The sequence below is a fragment of the Colletotrichum jinshuiense genome, chromosome 8, assembly GCF_051148585.1.
Source record: "Colletotrichum jinshuiense chromosome 8, complete sequence".
Lineage (NCBI taxonomy): Eukaryota > Fungi > Ascomycota > Sordariomycetes > Glomerellales > Glomerellaceae > Colletotrichum > Colletotrichum jinshuiense.
The window spans coordinates 2482533-2505113 of record NC_139315.1 but is presented as its reverse complement, the minus strand read 5'-3'; the positions used below and the strand labels follow the sequence as shown (position 1 = coordinate 2505113).

General features: G+C 56.3%; 6 protein-coding genes across 6 annotated transcripts; 4 read left to right on the top strand and 2 right to left on the bottom strand.

Annotated features, from left to right (window-relative positions):
- Positions 1-26: 26 nt before the first annotated feature.
- EsH8_VIII_000685 (HotDog domain-containing protein) lies at positions 27-664 on the bottom strand (the record flags this gene model as incomplete). Its single annotated transcript, XM_083269727.1, has 2 exons — positions 27-437; positions 548-664. 2 exons carry the CDS (start codon positions 662-664, stop codon positions 27-29), a joined length of 528 nt encoding a protein of 175 aa, XP_083129495.1.
- A 610-nt stretch (positions 665-1274) lies between these two features.
- Positions 1275-6494, top strand: EsH8_VIII_000684 (Pex12 amino terminal region-domain-containing protein; the record flags this gene model as incomplete). The annotated part of the gene is made up of 8 exons (XM_083269726.1): positions 1275-2596; positions 3889-3972; positions 4082-4296; positions 4405-4637; positions 4739-5011; positions 5163-5278; positions 5342-5755; positions 5825-6494. The coding sequence occupies 8 exons, from the start codon at positions 1275-1277 to the stop codon at positions 6492-6494; spliced, it is 3327 nt and encodes a 1108-aa protein (XP_083129494.1).
- A 237-nt stretch (positions 6495-6731) lies between these two features.
- EsH8_VIII_000683 (Metallo-dependent phosphatase-like protein) lies at positions 6732-7759 on the bottom strand (the record flags this gene model as incomplete). The annotated part of the gene is made up of 2 exons (XM_083269725.1): positions 6732-7100; positions 7157-7759. The coding sequence occupies 2 exons, from the start codon at positions 7757-7759 to the stop codon at positions 6732-6734; spliced, it is 972 nt and encodes a 323-aa protein (XP_083129493.1).
- An 848-nt stretch (positions 7760-8607) lies between these two features.
- Positions 8608-11082, top strand: EsH8_VIII_000682 (calcium-activated chloride channel-domain-containing protein; the record flags this gene model as incomplete). Its single annotated transcript, XM_083269724.1, has 6 exons — positions 8608-8707; positions 8784-9670; positions 9717-9825; positions 9878-10880; positions 10935-10998; positions 11053-11082. 6 exons carry the CDS (start codon positions 8608-8610, stop codon positions 11080-11082), a joined length of 2193 nt encoding a protein of 730 aa, XP_083129492.1.
- Positions 11083-12402: 1320 nt separating this feature from the next.
- EsH8_VIII_000681 (uncharacterized protein) lies at positions 12403-15111 on the top strand (the record flags this gene model as incomplete). The annotated part of the gene is made up of 6 exons (XM_083269723.1): positions 12403-12619; positions 12672-12896; positions 12957-13897; positions 13964-14054; positions 14111-14788; positions 14867-15111. The coding sequence occupies 6 exons, from the start codon at positions 12403-12405 to the stop codon at positions 15109-15111; spliced, it is 2397 nt and encodes a 798-aa protein (XP_083129491.1).
- A 1915-nt stretch (positions 15112-17026) lies between these two features.
- EsH8_VIII_000680 (L-lactate dehydrogenase (cytochrome)) lies at positions 17027-18730 on the top strand (the record flags this gene model as incomplete). The annotated part of the gene is made up of 4 exons (XM_083269722.1): positions 17027-17092; positions 17158-17191; positions 17251-17564; positions 17651-18730. The coding sequence occupies 4 exons, from the start codon at positions 17027-17029 to the stop codon at positions 18728-18730; spliced, it is 1494 nt and encodes a 497-aa protein (XP_083129490.1).
- Between the last annotated feature and the right edge of the window lie 3851 nt (positions 18731-22581).

Sequence of the window (22581 nt, the reverse complement as noted above, 5' to 3'; positions counted from 1 at the left end):
ATAGACCCCCCCTCTTTGAACCGCTTTCACAACTTGCTTGCAGGCGGGTCGGTGTTGAACTTGTGATGCTCGCACGTCGCCAGCACCAGGCCGTCGCGCTTCCGCCGCAGGGTGCCCCTGATCTGGCACAGCGTCTTGCCGATCTGGATGATCTCGCACTCGACGAGGCACTCCTCGCCCACGGGGGCCGGGCGGAGATAGCTGCAGTTGATGGTGCGGGAGACGCCGAGGTACTGCCAGTAGCCGGGCTTGTCGTTGATGAGGGCCAGCGGAAGGGAGGTGAGGGAGTCGAAGAGGGTTGCCGCGGCGCCGCCGTGGAGGTTGCCGGCGCGGTTGCAGTGGTCCGGATGGACCGTGAAGGAGAAGGTGGCGGCGGGGTTGGGGTCCAGCGTGGTTGAGAGGAGGGTGATGGAGGGGATCAGGGCGCTCATCCAGTTCTGGCGACTTGCGTGTTAGCATCATGGTGGGTGAGTACGCGGTAAGTGGCTAGTGTTCAGTGGATGCCGAGTGTGGAGGCCGTCATGAGATTTTGGGGGAGGGGACTTACGCCAGATTTGAAGTGGCCCGCCTCGTCCTTGTCGAGGGCGAGCCAGGCTTTTATCCGTTCCTCACCGGACTTGGTGTTGAGGATGCGCTGCAACGGAGCTGGGACGTTCTTGGTCATGATGTAGACGATGTCTGAGCCGTGGAACCCAGTGAGTGGTGAGCTGGTGTTTGAAAGGCGCAATCCTCAAAGCCGAATGTGGAATCGAGTCGCTCCAATGATGTATATTCCGCGGATCTAAAGGATGTCCCTGTCTAGTTTACAGCCCCCAGAGATGCGAATGATTTGCAATTGGTTACAAAATGAGAGACTGAGGTCACGTAAAAGACGCTGTTTGATGCATGGGTCCGAGGGGCATCTCAATCAAGTTGGCTTTTGTTTGGCAGTGAAAACAATAGTTAAGTATCTCGTGGCTTTGCTGTTTCCAACACCGCTAAAGTCGGGGCCCGGAGTGCCTTCCTAACGGATAGGTGGTTGCCCCGCAGATTTAATCACTGATACCTTCCCCGGGTTTCTTGGTACATATCTCGGCGCACTAGTGGAAGTGCCTCGGCAAATCCCTTCGGTACGTACAACCTCTCACTTCTGACAAACCGAGCCCGACAACGGCATTATCGCCAATCCGTATCGCAACCCATCGGCATGCCCAGATAGCCCACATCTTCGCCTCCATCCCCCCCAAACCACAAAGGGGACACATTACCTCGATGACCCTCCGCGACCCTCCGCCATGGAGTTCATGACCGCCCTCCGGGGCTCCTTCGACGACCAGAAGCCCTCGCTCTTCGAGCTCCTCTCCGAACAGCAGCTCAACTCCCTTCTCCCGCCCACGATCCGCTACCTCCTTACCATCGCAACACAGCGGTACCCGCGGTACCTCCTGCGCGCCCTAAACTCCTACGATGAGCTCTACGCGCTCTGCATGCTCTTCGTCGAGCGCCACTACCTCAAGACCCGCGGCGGCAGCTTCACCGAAAACTTTTATGGCCTCAAGCGCGAGAAGGCCCTGCATGCCGAGATCCCGCGAGCCAGCGCCTCGGCGCCCCAGGTCGTCCGCGATACGCTGAAGCTCAGCTCGAAGGATGTGTGGATGAACCTCGCCGTCATGGTCGGCATTCCCTACCTGCGCAGCAAGCTCGACGAGGGCTACGAGGTGAACGCACCGCGCGCCCTCCTCGGCGCCGCGTATACCCAGATGCCGCCGAACCCGACGCTGAAGCAGCGGTTTCTGCACTACTACCGCTGGTTCCTGTGCAACATCTACCCCAGCGTCAATGCGGCGTACTACTTTGCGCTGCTGTCCTTCAACCTCGCCTACTTGTTCGATAACAGCAAGTACCACAACCCGTTCATGTGGCTCATCGGCACCCGCGTACGGCGGATGACGGGCGCCGACTATCAGGCCATCGACGCGCTGACGAGCGGCAAGCCGGCCGGCAGCAAGGGCGGTGCTCCTCCGGGATGGCGTTCCCTGTTCTCGCCACGCGAGATGGGCCCGCGCCTGCTTTCTAGCCTATCCGTCTTGCTGCCCATGAGCATCTTCGCGCTCAAGTTCCTCGAGTGGTGGCACGCCTCAGACTTCGCCAAGCAGCTTTCGCGCAAGGCCACGGAGACGCTGGACCTCCCGCCACCAGTCGTCTCGGGCTTGGGGGGCAGCAAGGGAGGAGCTGGTGCTGCCAAGAGCGGCGCCGAGAAGGGCAAGGGCAAGGAAAAGGCTGCCGGCGGTGATGATGACGTGGCGAACGCGGCTATCCCAGCTGCAGAGACGGCGCCCATCGCGACGCCCTCGCTGCTGCCCATTTACACGGTCCCCGCGCCCGAGGATTCGGCATTGTGCCCTATTTGTGAGGACCCCATCGTCACACCGACGGCGTGCCAGACGGGCCTCGTATACTGCTACTCGTGCATCCACCGCTGGGTGGAGGGCGTGCATCCCATGCAGGAGGAGTTTATGGGGGACAAGGAGGGCAAGTGGGAGAGCGGACAGGGGCGGTGCGCGGTCACCGGCCGGCGCGTCCTGGGAGGCACGGAGGGGCTGAGAAGGATCATGGTGTAAGAGTAGCACGGCGGTGACGGACGGACGTGACTTTTTTTCTACTTTCTAAAGGCTAAGCTGGGCAAGCATCGATGAAAGGGGGGGCTGCTAGAGTCGGCGGGCATAAGCCGAAAAAAAGGCAGGGGCGTTTGGGTCGCGATCTTGAATTTTCGTATACATGAATAATATACCCACCCTTGATCTAGACATATTTCTCCCGTCTCGTCTTTTCTGGAGTCGGAAGACGGTCCATGGAAGCAAGGGCCGGGACGAAGAATGCGGATCCGGGCACCGCCATCGTCTGGAATGAAGGCGGCACCCCTCTCACGCGTTAAGTTGTCTCACTTCGGAGCCAAGGCCGATCGATCCTTTTCCCACGCCTTCTAGGCGTGGTCTACGGCATCCGACGCGAACCCCCCCGGGGGACACCTGTTGGCCTCGCGCATCGTTTCCTTTGGCTGACGCGGACTCGAGTAGTCCCTTTGGCTGGGCGAGGGCTTCAGCCTGTCTTGGGCCTCGAAACATTGCGCCAACGACGCCGTCAAAATGTCTTTGGGGGCGCGCGGATTATCAGCTTTTTTTGTTTGTGTTTTTGCCTTGGGGATCCGAGAGGAGGCAACTTTGTTCCAGGCTAGCGGTGCACATTCCATCCTCGTTCCTTATTCCGCCTCAGCTTCCGTCCTCCTCCCCTTCGCTTGTGTTTTGGTGGTGGTGGGGTTGTTCCCCTTTTCGCCCGTCAGAATTGGATAAACGGGTATTGAATTCCCTTATCCCCCGGCTAGATCTGCGCGGTCTCGTCCGGCCCACCCTACCTGTCCTTATGGGGAAACGGACGTCACTTTGTCTGGATGGGGCTCGATCGTGATGCGGCTTGGACGTGGCCCTGGGTTTCTTTTGGCCGCGGCGCCGGCGTGGCATTCCTCGCTGCAACGTGAGGGGCGTGGTGGTGGTGTGTGGAGGTAACCAAAAGTCGGAGCCTTCTTACTTCTACGCGGTGATGCAGTGCCTGGGCGCCTTGGTTGGTGTAAGGGAGAAGACAAGGGCAGGTGTTATAAGCACGAGGTCTCAAGACTGTCTATGAGAAAACCGCAGTGGCGTTTCTCTTCTCTTGTTATCACCAAATCCTTCGTTGACTATCGATCGTCTCATCGCCGTCCCCCCTTTCCCCATCTCTCATTTGACTTATTCGTGGTTGGTGATCACTTATACGCTCCCTTCCTGGCTCTTACGAGCGTTGAGGAAGACCAGAAGAACAGAAGGCAGATACAAAGTAGAGAAGAGGAGGATACAAAAGAAATATGGCTTACAGCCTGTCGAATTCATACTTTGGCGCAAACCTCATTTCCGGGTTCAACTTCGTCAACTTCGCCGACCCGTCCAATGGCTTCGTAAGGTGCGTACGTGCTTGTACGGGATCGCGTCGCTCCCGCCGTCTTCGTTCCTTACACGCGCGTGGGAGTTGGGTGGAAGCTGACGTCCGTTTGGAACTCGGGGGACAACAGGTACCAGAACCAGTCAGATGCCCTCGCGAAAGGCATGTACTTGATCAACCCGGCCACGCAGGCCGTGACTCTGGGCGTGGACAACACAAACGTCTATGGCCTCGGCGAGGGGAGGCTGAGTCTAAGGTTGGAGAGCAAGAAGCAGTACAACCATGGCCTGTTCATCGGAGACTTTGCGCATATGCCGCCTTCGGTGTGCGGTCTGTGGCCTGCGTGTAAGTCTAATCTCCTCAGGCGGGGCTTGCTAGAGAGACATAAGGCTCCGGGGGGGTAAAGTGTTGGGGGTTTTCTCTTTTTTGATGACTGACGTTGTGAGGGATAAGTCTGGATGTATGGCCCGGAGTGGCCTGCCGGCGGAGAGGTCGATATCATCGAGGGTGCGAACCAGGTTACTAGGAATATCATCTCCGGACACACGTGGGTTTTTTCGTCCTCGGCCTTGACGAAGGCGTCGAGTATTGAGACTGATGTTGGCAATAGAACCAAGGGCTGCCGCCTACCGGACGCCCCCGAAGTCGCTGGTCAGCCTCTCCTCCGCGATTGTGAAAGCCCCGGTGTATGTTCATGCTTATTCGGATTTCTCCTTCTCACGCCCCCCCTTGCCCCTGATTGCTCGTCCCTGCTGACACGAGGATGTTCCTCCTTGCTACCAAACAGACAACCAACAACGCCGGCTGTAACTACCTACCCCCTGCCTCGCATACGCACACCTACGGAGATACATTCAACGCCGTCGGCGGCGGTGTCTACGCTCTCGATTGGACTTCGGAAGCCATCCGCATCTGGCACTGGCCGCGGCAGCGCATCCCCGCCGACATTGTGGCCAAGCGTCCCGACCCGTCTGGCTGGGGGCTGCCGTCGGCGCTGTTTGGGACGTCGACGTGCAACGTGGACCAGCATTTCAAGAACATGAGCATCGTGATACAGACGGTAAGGTTGTCAGCGGAACACAAAATCGGGGGCGACGTTGCGTGGCATTGCTCTGAGGCGGCCTTGCCTCTGAGCTTCTGGCAGTGATGTGCTTTTTCTTCTTCTTCAATTCTATTTTTCTCTCTTGCTGACTGGGGGAAACCATGAGTAGAACTTCTGCGGTGACTACGCGGCCAACATATGGGGCAAGGACGGGGACACATGCAACCAGCGGGCGCCTACATGCGTTGAATACGTGGCGAATAACCCCAGGGCATTCAGGAACGCGTAGGTGTTCATTCTTCGACAGCCGTTGTTCTCACCCCCGCGAGACACTGACAAGAAGGGAAGGTACTGGGAAGTCAACTACATCGACGTATACGAGCGAGGACTCAACAACACCGCGCCGCGCCCCGAGTCGACCACGACGACAACGGTCGAAACCACATCTACAGTCTACACAACGGTACCCAACCCCGCCACCATCGTGTCGAGCTTCATGCATAACGGCACCGTGGTCATCCAAACCACCGTTCAGTCCGTTGCCACCACCGGCCCGTCCTCGACTGCCCCGCCGAGCCCGTCCACCGACCCCCTCGTCCCCGACCACGGGCCGGCGAGCATTGGCGAGTACACGTACCTCGGCTGCTACGGGTCCGCCACCGGGTTTCAATCATTTGCGCCCAAGACCTCGGCGGCAGATATGACGTTGGAGAAGTGTGTGGATCTGTGCAAGCCGGGGAAATACGCCGGCGTTCGCGGAAGGTGCGTCCACTCCCGCCCCCTTGGTTGATCCAAACGCGATGACTGCAGGCGCTCACTCCCGGAATCTAGCGAGTGCTTCTGCGCAAACGGTCTCGACCCTGACACGAGAGCCGAGAAGGACCGCGGAAGCTGCAACTTACCCTGCCCGGGCAACAGCACCCAGTTCTGCGGAGGCACCGCGAACGTCACCCCGGCCCCGACGCGCTTGATGCTGCTCCACCGCCGCGCCGCACCAGCAAGCTACCTCCTCACGATCTACGGCCGGGTCACCGACGATGTTCCGCTGCCGGCGCCCCCCCTCGGCGACCCGGAGCCGCGCCCGGTCTCGACCTTGACGCTGGTGACGACCGTGTCGTACACGACTGTCTACGCGACCGACGGTGCGTCCCTGGTCGTCACGGAGCACTACACGACGATCCTGGTGCCCGGGTGCAACAGATACTGCGGCGCGGGGCAGCCGCCGGCGGTGAGTGTGCCGATGGTCACGACGGTGGTCCCGTGCCATGGGTGCGGCGTCGACGGCGCGGACGAGGTTACGCTCACGGTGCCGCTGGGCATTGCTGGGCCGCCTACGACGGCGACGGCGCCGCCAAGTCCGGCCCCTCCCGCGGGCCCGCCCCCAGATCAGCCCACTCAGCCCATGGTTTCGGTCAGCTCGGCGGCGGAGGTGAATTTAGGCTGGGCCGTGTGTTTGGGGGTCGCCATCGCGTTGGTGCGGTTCGCGATGATGTTCATCTAGGTGTGGGTTACATTTTAAAAAACTGCGGATTGGTGGACTGGTTCTCGAAGCATTCGGCGGAGCTTTTGGGTCATATTTTTTCTTCCTTTCCCTTCTCTCTTTTCCCTCCCCCCTTCTTTTTTTCTTCTTCGGTGTTTTACTACACGTTCATTAGCATAGACATCACCATGATACCACACCGGCGCAACGGGCGCGAACGTACTACTAGTCTACAGGTGGCAAAGAAAATATTACTTGTCACAAATCTACTACTTCCACTCTGTTACCGAGTCGCCCCGTGTTACCGTACATCTGGGCGGCGTTCACCATGAGACTGCTGGTGTTGCCGCCGGGCCCGACCATCAGCAACTTCCACACGACGCCGTGCACGCCATAGCCCAGCACCCGGAGCGCGTCCATCCATCCGGAGTGCGGGAAGAGGTCGCGGATGAGGCCGCGCGGCGGCTTGGCCATGAGGTTTTCGTAGGCGCGCTGGCACTCGTCAAAGTGGATGGCCTGGCGGCCGTGACCCCAGTGCACATGGCCGAAGACGTGAAGCTTCGGCCGCACCCGCCAGACTTCTCGAAGGAGACCGGGACATCCTAGGCCTAGATCTAAGTGGTTTTTCTGCGACGCGTTAGACAGAGGTCTCGGGTGTGGGTGAGAGGAGGGGAGCGACTGACGGGCGGGGTGTGAGTGACCAATATGTCTGTGTCGATTGGCACCGTGTTTGTCCAAGGCGGCGATGCGCGGTCATACTGAAATGCCATCTCCGAGCCACCGCACGCCGGGATGTCGGGAGCGCCGTAGATCTTGAGATGGCGGCCTCCCTTAAACTCCAACGTCACAGCATCACGGACCAGGTAGCGGATGCCCTTGAAGTCGAGGGTCTTGCCGCGGTCCTCGGGGAGGCGGGCGCTGGGGTCGAAGTAGCTGTCGTGGTTCCCGCAGACGAGGATCTTGTGCTGGTGGGGCTGGGCGGCGAGCCAGTCGAGCTGGGCTTGGATGTCGGCGGCGGTGCCGGCGTTGGTGAGGTCCCCTGCGTGGATGAGGAGGTCACCGGGCGGGATGGTGACGTCGGTGCGGTCGTGGGTGTCGGAGAGGCACACGATGCGGATGGCGGGCTTGTCGCGGGGCGGTGTGAAGGGGCGGCCGCGAAGGGCGAGGAGGATGCTGTAGATTATCGTGACGACGAAGTAGAGGGGCGAAATGAGGAGGGAGTCGAGCAGCGTTAGGGGCTCCCAATTGTTCTTGCGGCGTAGGCCGAGAGCTGTGAGGAGAGTCATTGCAGGCGAGAGGCGGTCGCTTTCCGCATACGCCTTGCCTGGTTTTCGGACAGGGAGAGGGATTGGGGTTATATGAGGTCCATGTGACCGTCTGCTATGGAGAGGGAGGTGAGTGAGCCGAATTGAGGTGAGATGAGATGCGGTGAGGTATTGTTGAGTTGGTTGGAGGTCAAGACGGATCTTCACATGGAATTGAGGGAGCTCCCAGCAGCTATCATCCGAGCTGAAACCCCACTGGTGACAGCACCAGCACCATCACCCCACCACCTCTAGCGCAATTGCAATTGGGTATGTGGATGTGCGAGTGCTTCCCGTCGCACAGGGCAGGCGGGGGCAAGACCGGCCGGCAGCTGGCACTGGCCTAGCTAGGCCCAGAGGCTAGCTGTCCAGGCTGGGGGTGGCCGGGGCAGCACGAGCCACACACCATCTACTCCAAACCAGGAAATGGCGCTGCCGTGTCACTGGTAATGAATGGCCCGGAGGCGCTGGGGGGCAGGAGCTTGTTCCCTGGAAAAGACTCCCGCCCAAGTCGGGCCCTGCGCGGTGACGTGACGGTTCCCTCAGCCCTCCCGCGCCCAAGCTTCTCTGTCCTCCTCCAAAAAAACCTGCCAAGCGAGACATCGCCGTCATTACTTCAGCCACTGGGCTGTCTGCATTCTGCAAACTTGTCTTTAAAACACCTCCAGCCTTCCTCACGATACTTCGTCTTCGGGAGTTTTAGGAAATCTTGCATAGCTCGTCTAGGGATTGCATCCCATCTTCGCAAACCGACCACCAGGGAACCTACACAGCATCCGTGCCCAAGCTCTCGGCGACAGAGCTTCGGGACGATTCACCGGCACACAGCCATGGCGAGCTTCAAAGACCTCTACAGCAACGAAAAGACCAAAGGGTTGGACTCGAACTTTGGCGTCGACTACGTGATCAACTACAAGATCCCGCAAGAAGGTAACTCGCGAAAGCTCCCATCCCCCTATTTCCTTCTGTCCCCGCTCATCAAGGGACTAATGCGAGTGTTGTACAGATCGGACCGATGCCGAAGCAGCTTTCGTGCAGCTCATCGAGGCCCTGACCCATGTCGGTCTGATCACCGAGGTCCGAAGGGGCGGCAAACAATCCGTCCTTGTCTTTGTCAAGATCGCCGAAAAGTTCCTTGCCGACCAAGTCTACCGATCCAGGCTGCAGGACTGGCTACAAGGCGCCCGAACTGCCGGCCCGGAAAAGGACCTCTCCCAGGCCTTCCACGATGAGCCTGTCTGCGATGCCGAGCGCCTGCGCTTGGTATACCTGCTCATGGTGAAGCCCAAGAACGAAGGCGGCGCCGGCATCACACCTCAGTCGGGTCGTTGGAAGCATGTCGACAGCATCTTTCCTCTCCACAACCACGTATTCAACAAGCAATGGATCAAGAGGATGAGTACCAAGGGTCAAACTGACGAAGCTGATCTGGACGAGATCCGCGACAACTTCGGCGAAAACGTAGCCTTCTACTTTGCCTTTATGCAAACATACTTCAAATTTCTCGTGTTCCCCGCCGCCGCCGGCTTTGCGGCCTGGATGTTCCTCGGCCAGTTCTCCTGGCTCTACGCTTTGGCCAGCTGTCTGTGGTCTGTTGTTTTCTTCGAATACTGGAAGAAGAAGGAGGTCGATCTTGCAGTGCAGTGGGGCGTCCGTGGCGTATCCAACATCCAGCACCCCCGGCCGCAGTTCGAATTCGAGCGCCAGGCCGAGGACCCCATCACTGGAGAGCCTGTCAAGATCTATTCACCCATTAAGCGACTACAGACGCAGCTCTTGCAGATTCCTTTCGCGGCAGCTTGCATAGCAGTGCTTGGAACTCTCATCGTGACGTGCAACTCATTGGAAATCTTCATCAATGAGGTTTACAACGGGCCTTTCCAGTCGTATCTGGTTAGTAATTCGACCCCTTGTGACTATTTATGCTTATTATATCCAGGCATTCCTTCCAACTATCATTTTGGTTGTTTTGACGCCGACCTTCTCTACCGTGCTTACCAAATTCGCAACGAGGCTCACGGAGATGGAGAACTATGAGACGATCGACAGTGGGTTTTCTTTGTTGAAGCACACGGGGAATTCCTGCTGACAGTTTTCCAGCGCACCACGCGGCCTTGGTCCAGAAGGAGTTCGTTTTGAATTTCCTCACCTCCTACATGGCTCTCTTCTTTACCGCATTCGTCTACTTGCCCTTTGGCGACCGCCTCACCCCCTATCTTGACATCTGGCGAGCCACTGCGCAGAAGATTACCCCCAAGGACACCAACTTCCAGACTCAGGAGTTTGTCGTCAACCCTGAACGAATCAGCAAGCAGATGTTCTACTTCACCGTAACTGCCCAGGTCGTCAACTTCGCTACCGAAGTCATCGTACCTTACGTCAAGCGTCAGGTGTTCCAGGAGGTTAGAGAGGTGCAGTCCAAAATATCCAACGACGGTGATGCTGGCAAGATCAAAGACGATGTCGAAGAGGCCGCTTTCTTGGAGCGGGTGAGGAATGAAGCTGAGCTCGAGACGTACGATGTCACTGGCGACTACCGAGAGATGGTCATCCAGTTCGGTTACCTTTCGCTGTTTTCTGTGGCCTGGCCCCTGACGGCTTGCTTCTTCCTTATCAACAACTGGGTCGAGATGAGATCGGATGCTGTCAAGATTGCCATCAGCAGCAGGAGGCCCATCCCGTGGCGTGCCGACTCAATTGGCCCCTGGCTTAACGCCCTTGGGTTTTTGTCGTGGCTGGGAAGCATCACCAGTGCTTCCGTTGTCTTTCTTTGCAGCTCAGCGGGCACCGGAACAAGTGGGACCCCTTCAGGTATCGAGGCATGGGGCTTGCTCCTCAGCATTCTGCTTGCCGAGCACTTCTATTTTGCTGTGCAGTTCGGCGTCCGTCTGGTCTTGAAGAAGTTGGACAGCCCTGGTCTGCAGAGGGAAAAGAAGGAGCGGTTCATGATGAAGAAGAGACTTCTCGAGGAGAACCTGGGCCAAGGCGTGTCGGACCAGGCCGCCACCCCTGGCATTGAGAAGACCGAGGCAATCACTCTGCAATCTTTGGAGGACGAAGCACGAAGAATTTCAACGCAGGGCCAAGGAGGCCCTGAGGACGCGTAAGCCTCTTCCAATTATACACGACTTGCACCCAAAAGCTAACGATTTGACAGATTCTGGCTGCGGCAGCGCGGCATGGGCGAAACCATCCAGATTGGTCGCAACTTGATTTCTCAGGTAAGTTCCCGCTCTGGCATGCCGGTAGTCGGTTGTTAACGTACAGCCTTGTAGAGCGTTTCTGGAAACAAGACCAAGGCGTGAACCTGCGACGGCAGCGGTCATAGGATATAAAGTGATTGAAGGATATTGAGGATGCGTTGATCCAACAGTCATGATAATACGGGTTACTCTTGCTTAGGTGTGTGTATTGGTAGCGAAAATACTTCTTGGAAACCATGTGAAAGTTACGACAATTTGTGACCAAAAGCGCCGTTGTTTCGGCTGGAGTATGTGTTAGGCAAACCTCGAGCTGTCTCTTAAGAAAATGGATCTATGTAGGCGATGCAGGTGAAGAAGGCTCGGGCGCAGATGGGCGGGTCAGGCAAAAGGGTCCCTAGGTCGGTCGGTGACTGTAAAGGTTGACCGAAATGCAAGCCCAGAATTGGATCTACAGTTGGCAGATGACCACTTATCAATTACACATCAACGAGGCAGACCGAGGGGCTCAAAGAAGACATGTACACGCCGAGGCATATGGTGGACTCGTCTACTGAAATGGGCTCAATATTGGGCTGCGCCTCTGCGCTAGCTGCCTGTCACTGCACAAGTGCAGCATTCATCTGATACGCCTAACCGGGACAAAGGTACGTACCCAACACTGGCAGCTTCGGGTTCCCTTTCCAACAGCTCCTGGAAGTCTCAACGACGACCGTGTCCATGACATTCCCGCCGCTTGAGAGCACCAATCGCGGGACCCTGTTCAAGAATGTGCCACGCCGATGGATTCAAACGGGTCTGCATACAGGTCTCAAAGGCCAACTATGATCACTGGACAGCCCTACCTCGGATTTAGGCCTCCCTCTCCCATGCACCGCCTGTTGGGGCAGGTCAGTTTGTCCTTGTTTATCATCCGCCATACCGAGTTCGTACAGAGACTAGCCTCAACCCGGACGCTATTCATCCGCGATCGCTAGCAAACTGGGCACCGCCTTGCCCAGTCCTGCCAGTGTTTGGCGGGCTTCTGAAGCCATGGCTCTGCCCGCTGCCTCTCAAGTGGGAGTGTCTCGGGAGCCGTCTGACATGCAGTGCGCGCCCTGCATACACCTACCATGTCTGCCCATGCTATGCCAATCCTGCGGCCGGGAGCTGTCCTTGGTCGTGACTCTGAGCTAGCCGCTCAGCTCAGCAGCTTCTACAGCCTCGTCCTACTCGAGATCTCCTCTGCTTCCTGTTCTCTCCTCCTCCTGCTGTCGACTCGGAGTCATATCCACAATCACGTCCCATCGAGACACCGGCCATTATTGCTATAAACCGTACTTGCATTCGAATGGTCCTCTTCCAGCCTGTCGTGCTGGTATAGCTCATCGTGCAACCACCGCTTTACCCCACCAAAAACGAGACGAGTGTCGCTGAGCTGCAGCCATGGACGTTGTGGTCGACCTGGTGACTGGGTCCTTCAAGGAGATCATAGAGAAGGGGAAAATCGCAATCGAGAATGGAGGCGACAATCAGGACATGCTCTCCGAGAGCCAAAAACTTGTCAAGGGCGCCGAGCGCATTCTCAAGACCATTGAGCCGCTGTGCTCCCGGCATCTAGAAGAGTGCGGCGCAAACTTTACAAATGCACTCAAAGACAACAGTATAGATATGTACTGCCATTGTTGCTGGCCAGCCAACTGACTGCTGTATAGACGAAATAGCCGAATACAGGGCGCAGTTGACCGACGTGCTATGGGACTTTGATGACTTCGTCGAGGCCGATACATTTGAGAAGGATAAGTATGCCGAGCTGCGGGAGCTATGTAAGAAGGCTGGGCTCAGGATCGGAGAAATATTGAAGAGAATGAAGCTTGAACCAACGCCGCGGGAGCAGCCTCCCATTCCGACCATCGCGACCTCGCCACCGGCCGCAACTGGTAGGGAATCAACACCTCCACAGAGTCGGTGCACGCGCTGACCACCATTCTTCTCGGTAGACCTGCAGATGCAACCACGAACAAGAAATGGAACATCCAAGGACGTACAAGTTGTCCAGGTGCAACCTACGGAAGAGCAGCAGCTCGAGCCAGAGCCTAAGGATGAGGAGATCCTCGAGCCACCCCCGCCCCCGCCGCCAATCAACCCCTGGGACCTTAAAGCAAGCCCGATCATCGATCCTGGGTTAGAGGTGACTTTGGGCGAAAACATCGAGCGCAGACCGCCTGTTTCTACAATGAGCTCTCCAGTTTCAGAACCTGCCAGCCCAGAGCATGAGAGAAGACCATCGCAGGGCTCGAATCATCGTCTCGACATTCCTGCCGAACGGGTACTCTCGGAAGAGGAGCGATACCAGCAGATTAGCCCGCAGGATATGTCTCTATCCCCAGTCTCGCCGACTGACAGGAGCTCCATTAGCGCGCGAGGGCGAAAGCCGTCGGCGACTTTGGGTGTTGTCTCCGAAGATGTGGCGATACAACCTAGCCATGCTCCGTTGCCACATCGCTATTCACAAGCTAGCTCGATTTACTCTCATCCGTCGAGGCAACGCTCTCAGGAGTCGGTCCAAAGTTCCGTCTTCGATGGCCGGAGGAACGATGGCGCCATCAGTCCTTCCATGACCGAGCACCGCGCCTCGACAGCTTCCGGTTACGATTCACAACTGAGTCCAACGTCTCGAGGACCGGTGATACCGGCAAACTTTCCACAAGGCGTTCATGACGGCATTGAGAGGGTGCCGTTGGTTGTGAATGACTGCGAAGGACTTATACCAGTCGAATCAGAGTCGTCTCGGAGCATAATACCCCCTCCCATAGTGTCGACACGGTCAAAGGACTGCAGTATCGGCTTGAACAGCTCGTTTTACCTGTACAAGGGATTCTGTGACGGCGCGAAGGAAGTGACGCGGGGAGGATTAGGAATCAAAAAAATCAAGAAGCCCGTGAGTTTTATACCTCGTCGATTTCTGACCCTCAACCCAACTTGTCTGACTAACTTCGCCGTCAAGGGATTTTCTGGCGCTCAAGTGTTCGCCAAGTGTTCTAGCTGCTATTACGAGCTTGACATGAACCAGGTCGAGCAGGATATAAACGGATCCGGCACGTAACCCGCGTGGTCAAGATTCGGGGCTTTTCTTTGCTAACATACCCAATAGAAGAAGTAAACTACCTCTCACACAAGATAGCCTTCCGCCTGCGCTTCTTGCAAAAGAGCCACGTCGCCACGAAACGCTCCGACGAGACCTTGTTCGGCTGCGTCTTCTGCGTCCACTCCCAACGAACGCTTGAGGAATGCGACGCAACCGTCTTCTTCAGCCAGAAAAAACTCTTCGAACACCTCGCCCGCCACCCCCGCCCTCTCCCCGCGGTCCCCGGCATCACCGTCGTGGAGGAGATCCAGATGCCTCTCCACTTCAGGAACAACTTTGACCTGCACTTCAGATCGTCGCCGGCGCCATCCCCTCTGGCTGGCAAGTCACTGGAGCTGGCGCAACTCCCCACCGCAATGGCAACTCAGACGGTTAAGAGGATGTACGGCATGCGACTTCTATCTGACAACACGGCGGCCTTTGAGCTGGCCAACGGCGCGAGGATTAGCGGGGTCGAGTTCCCTGCCAAGTACGGCGGAGAGTGGATCATGGGATGGCATGAGGGCAATTACGGCTCGGCGCCGTTGGACGTTTTGAAGCTCGAGCCACCGCCCAAGTCGGAAATCCGCATGGGTACAACGAGTAATATCTCGGCCGTGGCGAAGTGGAAGTTTGCGCCCAAATCGAAGGATGGCGGCGACTGGCTGAAGTTTGACCAAGGAGAGCGGATAACCAACATCGGCTGTAGGTCACCCCCACCGCTTTATTTTTCCATTCACGTCCCCAAAGGGTGAGGCGAGGGCATGCTAACGAGGGCAATAGGGGCATGGCAGGACCACTGGTGCTGGTCGGGCACCAACTCGAAGGGGGCTTGGGGCATATTTCCGCAGACGCACATCGATAGCAACACAATACGGGAAACGACGGACGGGTCGAGCATCTCGAGCAGCGAGCGAAGGAAATCCGATAGACTTTTTGGGCGGTTCGCGAGCCGCAAGGGGTCGCAGAGGCAGTCGAGCGTCGCCGAGGTGATGGTCGCGTCGGGGCCACGTCAGTCGGTGTTTTAGATTGTATAAGTAGTAGGCTGGCGGCTGGGCTGGAACGGCGTTTTTCATGGATTACCACGGTGATTTTTCATATAGTCTTTATACCCAGCGTTAACCAGTGGATACCTAGATGAATGCCAGTAAACTTAAATGACGATCGTATGTCGCGGCCTACTGATAGAAGGGTACACATTCAGAATTAGTATTGATTGAATGTCTGTTTTGAGTGTTTCTTTTTTGGTTGTGCTCGTTGAGGAGAGGTTTTCTGTTATGTAGGCCCTCGCGAACAACTTTTGGCGTCTCCTTCCAAAGACAGCTACGTGGATCAATGTTTTGTCAAAGAGGACCAAGAGTGAGTTGGTAAAACTTTTGGGAAATTGGGTAATAATTTTCAACTTTTTATTATGGCGACCTCCCCTCCGAAGCCTCTTTAACAGATGTAGACATTGTCCCTATGTTTTGTCAAGTTTGTCCTGAGGGGGTTTGCTCTTGTGGTCATGTTCTACGCGTATATTTGTTTCTTGAGTACGAATGCGTAATGCGATACTTAAGGAGAGACATATATGTTACCAACCTTTTTTCGAGGATGAATGCGAGAAGTCGCATGTGTATGCAGTGTTGCAATTATCAAGTCAGAGACCAATTGAGAGACAAAGCCAGTCACTATTAAAGAAACTAAACCTCGGAAGCCTGTCTTGCGAATTCAACGTTTAATTTACGTACGCTATTGCATCTACGTTCTTGTAGATGGCAATATGGAGATTCTTGCATTGTGGTGACAGCCGGGTGTGTAAGAGGTTCAGAGATAACGGGAAGTAGTCAAGATGGAAGTTTACGGCTTGAGTTACATAGTCTTTCAGAGTTGATAGATCTTATCTAATCTCCCGTGTTCAAGCGACGCCTCCAAGCACGATTTGGGACCCAATAAATGCCTCCGAGACTTGCGGAAGCGCATACCCTGAAGGCTTATTGGGGTGGCAGGGGTTCAAGTCAAATTTGAAGTGTCCTCTGAGTACCATGTGGAGAGAGGATGGCCGAGACCCTTTGCGGAGACTATAAAGCGACAGGGGAGGCGAATCCCGAGCCAGAAGCATCGTTGTATTAATCACCCGATCCAAACGAAGCCCTAATTGGAGTTTGATCCTACAAAAGGGACTGGATCCCGCGTGGCAGAAACTATGATTCTGATAAAAAGGCACCCTGCCCGTATCTATTTTTCTCGGGAGCGTAGCCGTTAGTTCCCGTGGCGGTGGACGGCATAGAAGCCGAAGGACGGAGAAGGTCTCACAGCAGTGACGGGTCGTGGTTGCTGCACGAACGCGTGGGTGGGTTCGGATTGCCTATCGGGGATAGCCCGGGTTGCGGCCGGTGCCTTTACACCGACGAACAACAATTCATGGAGAACGTCACCGACAGTTACCCCGCACCCCATTGACCCGAGGTGGTACACTAGCGCAGCGCGGGAGCCACTGTGGGGCGCGGCAGTGTCCAGCGGTACAATGAACAGCGAGCTGATGACCTTTAATGGGTTTCGCCCCCGGCAACCCTTCTCCAAGCGCCCCTCGAGACGAGACCTCCCCCAACGCCTCTGCTCAACACGCGCCGAACTTTTTTTTTGGAGACCGATCCTCGGACTAACCAGCCGGGCAGCACCTACTTCAAAGCGCTTGTGTGTCCTCTTGTTTGTGTGGGCTCATTGTCGATTCTTCTGGCCGTCATCGGTGTTGCGGAGAACTTATTCCCGGACCAGTTGATTTGAAATTCCTTGAATTTGAGCGAAGGACAAGCCGCCCGCCCATAAATCTACGCTACCCCGTGGAGAAAGATCTACCAATTGTGAACGGTTACCCCGGATTTTGCCAGTTCTCAGCACCTTCACCCTCAGATTTCCATCCTTTCGTCCGAAACAGCAAATATCCAACTCCCAGCAAACAAGATGGGGCTGAAGGGCGACGACATCGCGAAGCACAACAATGCCGACTCGTGCTGGGTCATTGTCCACGTAAGTTACGAATGGGGGTCCGCGACTCGGCCGTGGGCGGGCATTGTGTTGACTCTAGCGGACAGGGCAAAGCCTACGATGTGACGGAGTTTCTGCCGGGTGAGTTCCCCTCGAAGAGCAGTTATCGATTGGACTTCCATTAACGTCAGGTTTCTCAGAGCACCCCGGTGGCTCGAAAATCATTCTCAAATACGCTGGCAAAGATGCGACGGAAGAGTTCGACCCCATCCACCCACCAGACACGCTGGACAAGTACCTCGACCAGTCCAAGCACATGGGCCCCGTCGACATGGGCTCCGTGGCGGTAGAGGCAAAGGATGAGGACCCCGATGAAGTAGAGCGGTTAGAAAGAGTCGAGCAGAAGCCGCTTCTGTCCCAATGTTACAACATGATGGACTTCGAGGCCGTTGCGCGCAGGGTCATGAAGAAGACGGCGTGGGGCTACTACTCAAGTGCGGCCGACGACGAAATCGTGAGTTAGCCCCCCGCCCCCTCGCTCGCCGAACCATATATCCGGTTACTGAGAACGATTGCTGATGCGAATTTCCTCTCCCATAGACATTGCGAGAAAACCACAGCGCCTTCCACAGAATCTGGTTCCGGCCGCAGATCCTCGTTGACGTCGAGAACGTCGACTTCACCACCACCATGCTCGGCACAAAGGTCGACATGCCCTTCTACGTCTCCGCCACGGCGCTCGGCAAGCTGGGCCACCCGGAGGGCGAGGTCCTGCTCACGCGGGCCTCCCGCAAGCACAACGTCATTCAGATGATCCCGACGCTGGCGTCGTGCTCCTTTGACGAGCTCATGGACGCCGCCGAGGGCGACCAGGTGCAGTGGTTCCAGCTGTACGTCAACAAGGACCGCGAAATCACCAAGCGCATTGTGCAGCACGCCGAGAAGCGCGGCTGCAAGGGCCTGTTCATCACCGTCGACGCGCCGCAGCTCGGCCGCCGCGAGAAGGACATGCGCTCCAAGTTCACCGACCCCGGCGCCAACGTGCAGTCGGGCCAGGCGACGGACCAGAGCCAGGGCGCCGCCCGCGCCATCTCGTCCTTCATCGACCCCGCCCTGTCGTGGAAGGACATCCCCTGGTTCAAGTCGATTACCAACATGCCCATCATCCTGAAGGGCGTCCAGCGTGTCGAGGACGTCCTCAAGGCCATCGAGGCTGGCGTGCAGGGTGTCGTGCTCTCCAACCACGGCGGTCGCCAGCTCGACTTCGCGCGGTCCGGCATCGAGGTGCTGGCCGAGACGATGCCGGTGCTGCGCCGCATGGGTCTGGAGAATGCAATTGAGATCTACATTGACGGAGGCGTGCGCCGCGCCACCGACATCATCAAGGCGCTGTGCCTCGGCGCCAAGGGCGTCGGTATCGGCCGGCCCTTCCTGTACGCCATGGCCGGATACGGGTTCGACGGCGTCGACCGCGCGATGCAGCTGCTCCGCGACGAGATGGAGATGAACATGCGCCTCATCGGCTGCACGCGCGTCGACCAGCTCAACTCTTCCCTGGTCGACACCCGTGGTCTGTTCAACCACGGGTCCACGCCGTCGGACAACCTCGCCTCGGCCGTGTACGACCCGCTGGCGACGCCGACGCAGAGACCCAAGGCGCCCAAGTCCTCCAAGCTGTAAGAGGCTTTGTCGAGGGTTGGGGAATTTCACACGTGCGCCATCTGAAGGGTCGTATCGTATCGGGCGCAAGCGTGGCATGTTGCGAGGCTTGAATTTATGTATCGGGATGTATGATATTATACACTACAATCATGACACTTATATTTAACAAAGAGAAACGCTGCGCACGTGTGTAAACTGTGTCAAAGGAGTTCCGCGGGGGGTTCGATATGGCTATAGAACATGAACCCCTACATATATCGGAGAGCATGGCTGCGTACCCGCAGGCATTGAATGTTGAATGAATGGCTCTGATGTCTACGTTAGTTATACTTGCGCCATAGTGACGACTCCTTATACTTTGGAGGTCAATTTTAAGTTCGGCGATTGGTCAAGGCAACAGCCAATGTCCTTAGTGAAGCTGGTAAGTGGCTCTCCATGAATTGATTGGATCCTGCCGCAAGGTTACAGAATCACCTCGAGACATTTACCTACTATATTCACTTTTATTCACACCATGCCCTCATGCCCCAGTCACTGGCCATCCCAACGACGCACACCACCGTTGCAAAGTGCTTCAGAACATGGTTCTCGGGTCCGCTCTCCCCTTCTTCGGGCGTGTTCCGGCGGTATAAATCCCCGGAAAGACGGAGAAGGAAGACGCCCAACGCCTCGAGCCACTATACCAAGAGCTCATGCGTATCGCACAGAGTCAAGGGGGCAGCGATATCGACCCGTTTGATTCTCTAGAGGCTGCATCACGGCCACAGGAATCATCGAGAGATGGTACAATACAGTGCTTGGGGTACACGGTAGCGTTGGCAGGGAGCCCGACACCAGTCCACGTTTCTTCCTCGCATAGTTGATGTAAGTCGGAAGTAGCCCGACGAGAGATGAGACGGCGCCCGGAAGCCAGACGGGCGCGAAAACAGCTGAGGCTCACGGCTTGGCGCCGGTTTTGAGCAGAGTGGCCATGGGTATACAGAGAGATTGAACCGCAAAGGCTAGAACGGGCCGGAACGGAGGATCAAAGTCATTTTAATCAAGGTTACCACTTACGCGGTCTCTCCTCGGGAGATGGGGGGGCTGTAATAGTTATGAATAGATGTGCCCGATGCCATCGCCACAGCGTCTGTCGCAGGGGCACAACTAGTATACTATGACATGTGTAAAGCGATGGGCCTGAGCTCCTCTAACCCTGCCAAGTCATGACCTCGATGAACTGACGGCAGCCAGGATTGAGAACATCTACACTAATGCTGCTGGCCTGTGCTTGGCTGTTGCCCCTCTCCCTCGATAAATCATCGGATGCTACGGGAGGAGGTGTCCGGGCGGAGCCTATGACGAAAAACAAAAACAATAAGAAATAGCGGTCGAGCAAAACCGCCAGATCAAGCCATCTCGGGCGTTGGCAAAAAAGCCGGGTGGTGCCGCTTGAGTCCTAGCCGCTGCAAGATGGGCGGCTACAGGAGCGGGACCTTTATTGTGAGGACGTACGGATAGCTCTCTGGAGCTTTCCTGCCTCGTGTTAACGGGCAACTCTTGGTTATTAAGTCATGGCACGGCGTGCTCCTGCAGCTATGCACAAGGGGGGATGTCTGCGATAGTAACGTTGCCGGCCGAAGCCCTGTGTCCGGTGAGCGAATCCTCTTCGGCAGGGAACCAATCAAATAGTCCAGTGGTAAACAAAGCCCAGGTCATTATCCGATGGACTCGCAAAGACCCGAACGACGGGGGTTGAATTTGAACGGGGGAAGCACAGCAGAGCCTCTAGTTTTCGCAGCGGCCGGGACGGTGCCGACTCTTGTCAGTTCCGACCCGACTTAGTCCCCCCCATCGACGACGTGACGTCAAAGTTGCGTACAATGCATTGTGCATGTGAAGTTGGCGCAAGGAGTCCCCAGTGGACACGCTGGTCATGTACTCAAGGAGCGTCGGTTTGTTTGCATAATGGTGAGCACTGGAGAAAGAAAGATGCACATCGCCGGAGCGATTCAGCATCTGTGGACTCGTGCTGAATACGAGTCATCAAGGCTGTGATAACAATCAAAAAGACATTGCTCTTGGGAAAAAGGGGAGCCAGGGGTCTCCACGATCTCTTGGCAGGCAACCTAATCTAGCTTAGATACGTCCAAAAAAGGCAAATGTGGACATGCCAAGTTGGGAGTGATCGACACAATGTATTCCTCGTTTCAGAATCCGGTCAATGGGGGGACCTTTCTTCTTGCTCCAACGTCCCGTCGTTCTTGGTCAAGTGTTTTTGTCCTCGAGAAATTGAGTTTACGCCCATGGGCAGATTTTCCCCTTCCCTGCCTCTCGCACGGCTTCTATTTTTGTTAGCTTTGGAACCCAGGGCCAGAGATAGGGCAGCGTTCAACCATGTCTCGCCGCAGATTACCGGCTGCAAGATTCCATAGGGCTGTGCCGGTTAGCATCAACCCTTTCCCAGGGCTTCGTGCTCGAGGACGATCTAGAGATGCGATCTAGAAAGACGGTCAAGTGTTTCCGTCATCTATTCTATGTTGATCGTGGATATGCTATTCTTACATGAATGCACGAGCATCTATCAAATCGATCTTTGGACACGCATGACGGGATCCGAACGAGCCGCAGCATGACAGCCCCCCGAATCCTTCGATCGCCAATGAACATGGCTGCCGGTTGTGTTAGGAGCACGCACTGGAAGGCAGTCAACGCGATGATGCCCAGTAACTGTTGTCGGTGAAATGCTCGGCGTTCCCCGTCCGACTTTGGCCTTGGTCGTGGAGGAAACCCTCTTTCGCTTGCAAGGGTCACAAGGGGTCATAGCAGGGCTAGCGAGCGTTGACACGAGCGATGTTGACAGGATGATGCTGATAGACTTCATAGTTGTCCAGTGTACGTACATCAACCTGTTTCCCACAACATCAGACGACGGCTAAGCTTATTTGACGACCTTCTTCGGGCACGCAAAGCTTGAAAGCATAATGTTCAGACGAAAATTTTTATTTACATTTTTGGCCCCGAACCTTCTCGATGGTCGATGGCTGTGTCGACGATCCCTCATGCGGCCGGCGGCAGGAGTCCGAGGGGGATCCCAGCAGCCGGAGCAATGGGGCTCTCTGCGGGCCCCTGCCAGGGGAGATCAAGGGGGAGGCTCGAGGGGTTCAGGTTGACCGCAGTGCCCGACCGTCAGCGTCTTCTTCGGTCATGGGACCGTGAAAGGCGTCGTGGTGGCCTCCACAGTCTATGGACTCTTTAATTCTTATGTTCTTGGTCTTCCCACATCACGGACTGCCTTCTGCTTTGAGATCCACCCGCCCCAAGACGAACCAACACATAGTGTTAGCAACTGGGCGTTGTGCCCACCTTATCCTGTGTCAAATGGAGACCGCATAACTCCAGGGGTTGCTATTCGTTGATGCCGACTCGGCGTCGACGATGCATTCAGACCCCAGCAGACTTAATCGGGCCACCACCGTGCCTGCGGGATAGCGCAGCCTACCCATGGATCAAGGGTTGCCACATTGAAGATGGGCATCTGTCTATTGGAGCCTTCTAGCCTTAAGAAAGTACCGCAGTGGAGGAGGTGTATCGACGTACGGCGGCAGGCTTGGTAGGAACTTGTGTATACATACCGTCGAGTTTCTTCCTTTGTTCGTCTCCTCTTGACACTCTCTCCTCAGTGTCGCTCTCACGGTCGCCTCTAAGAGCAACCTCTCGTTCTTTTCCTTATTCATTCTTCCAATGTGTTATTTCTAATTGCAGATACACGTCCCTCGTTTTTTCCCCCACGTATCTGGTATCACGCTCACTTTCACTCGCTCTCACTGGGCAACACATTCGTTATTACACGAGCAACTCGGCTCCATACATATTACATTCACATCAAA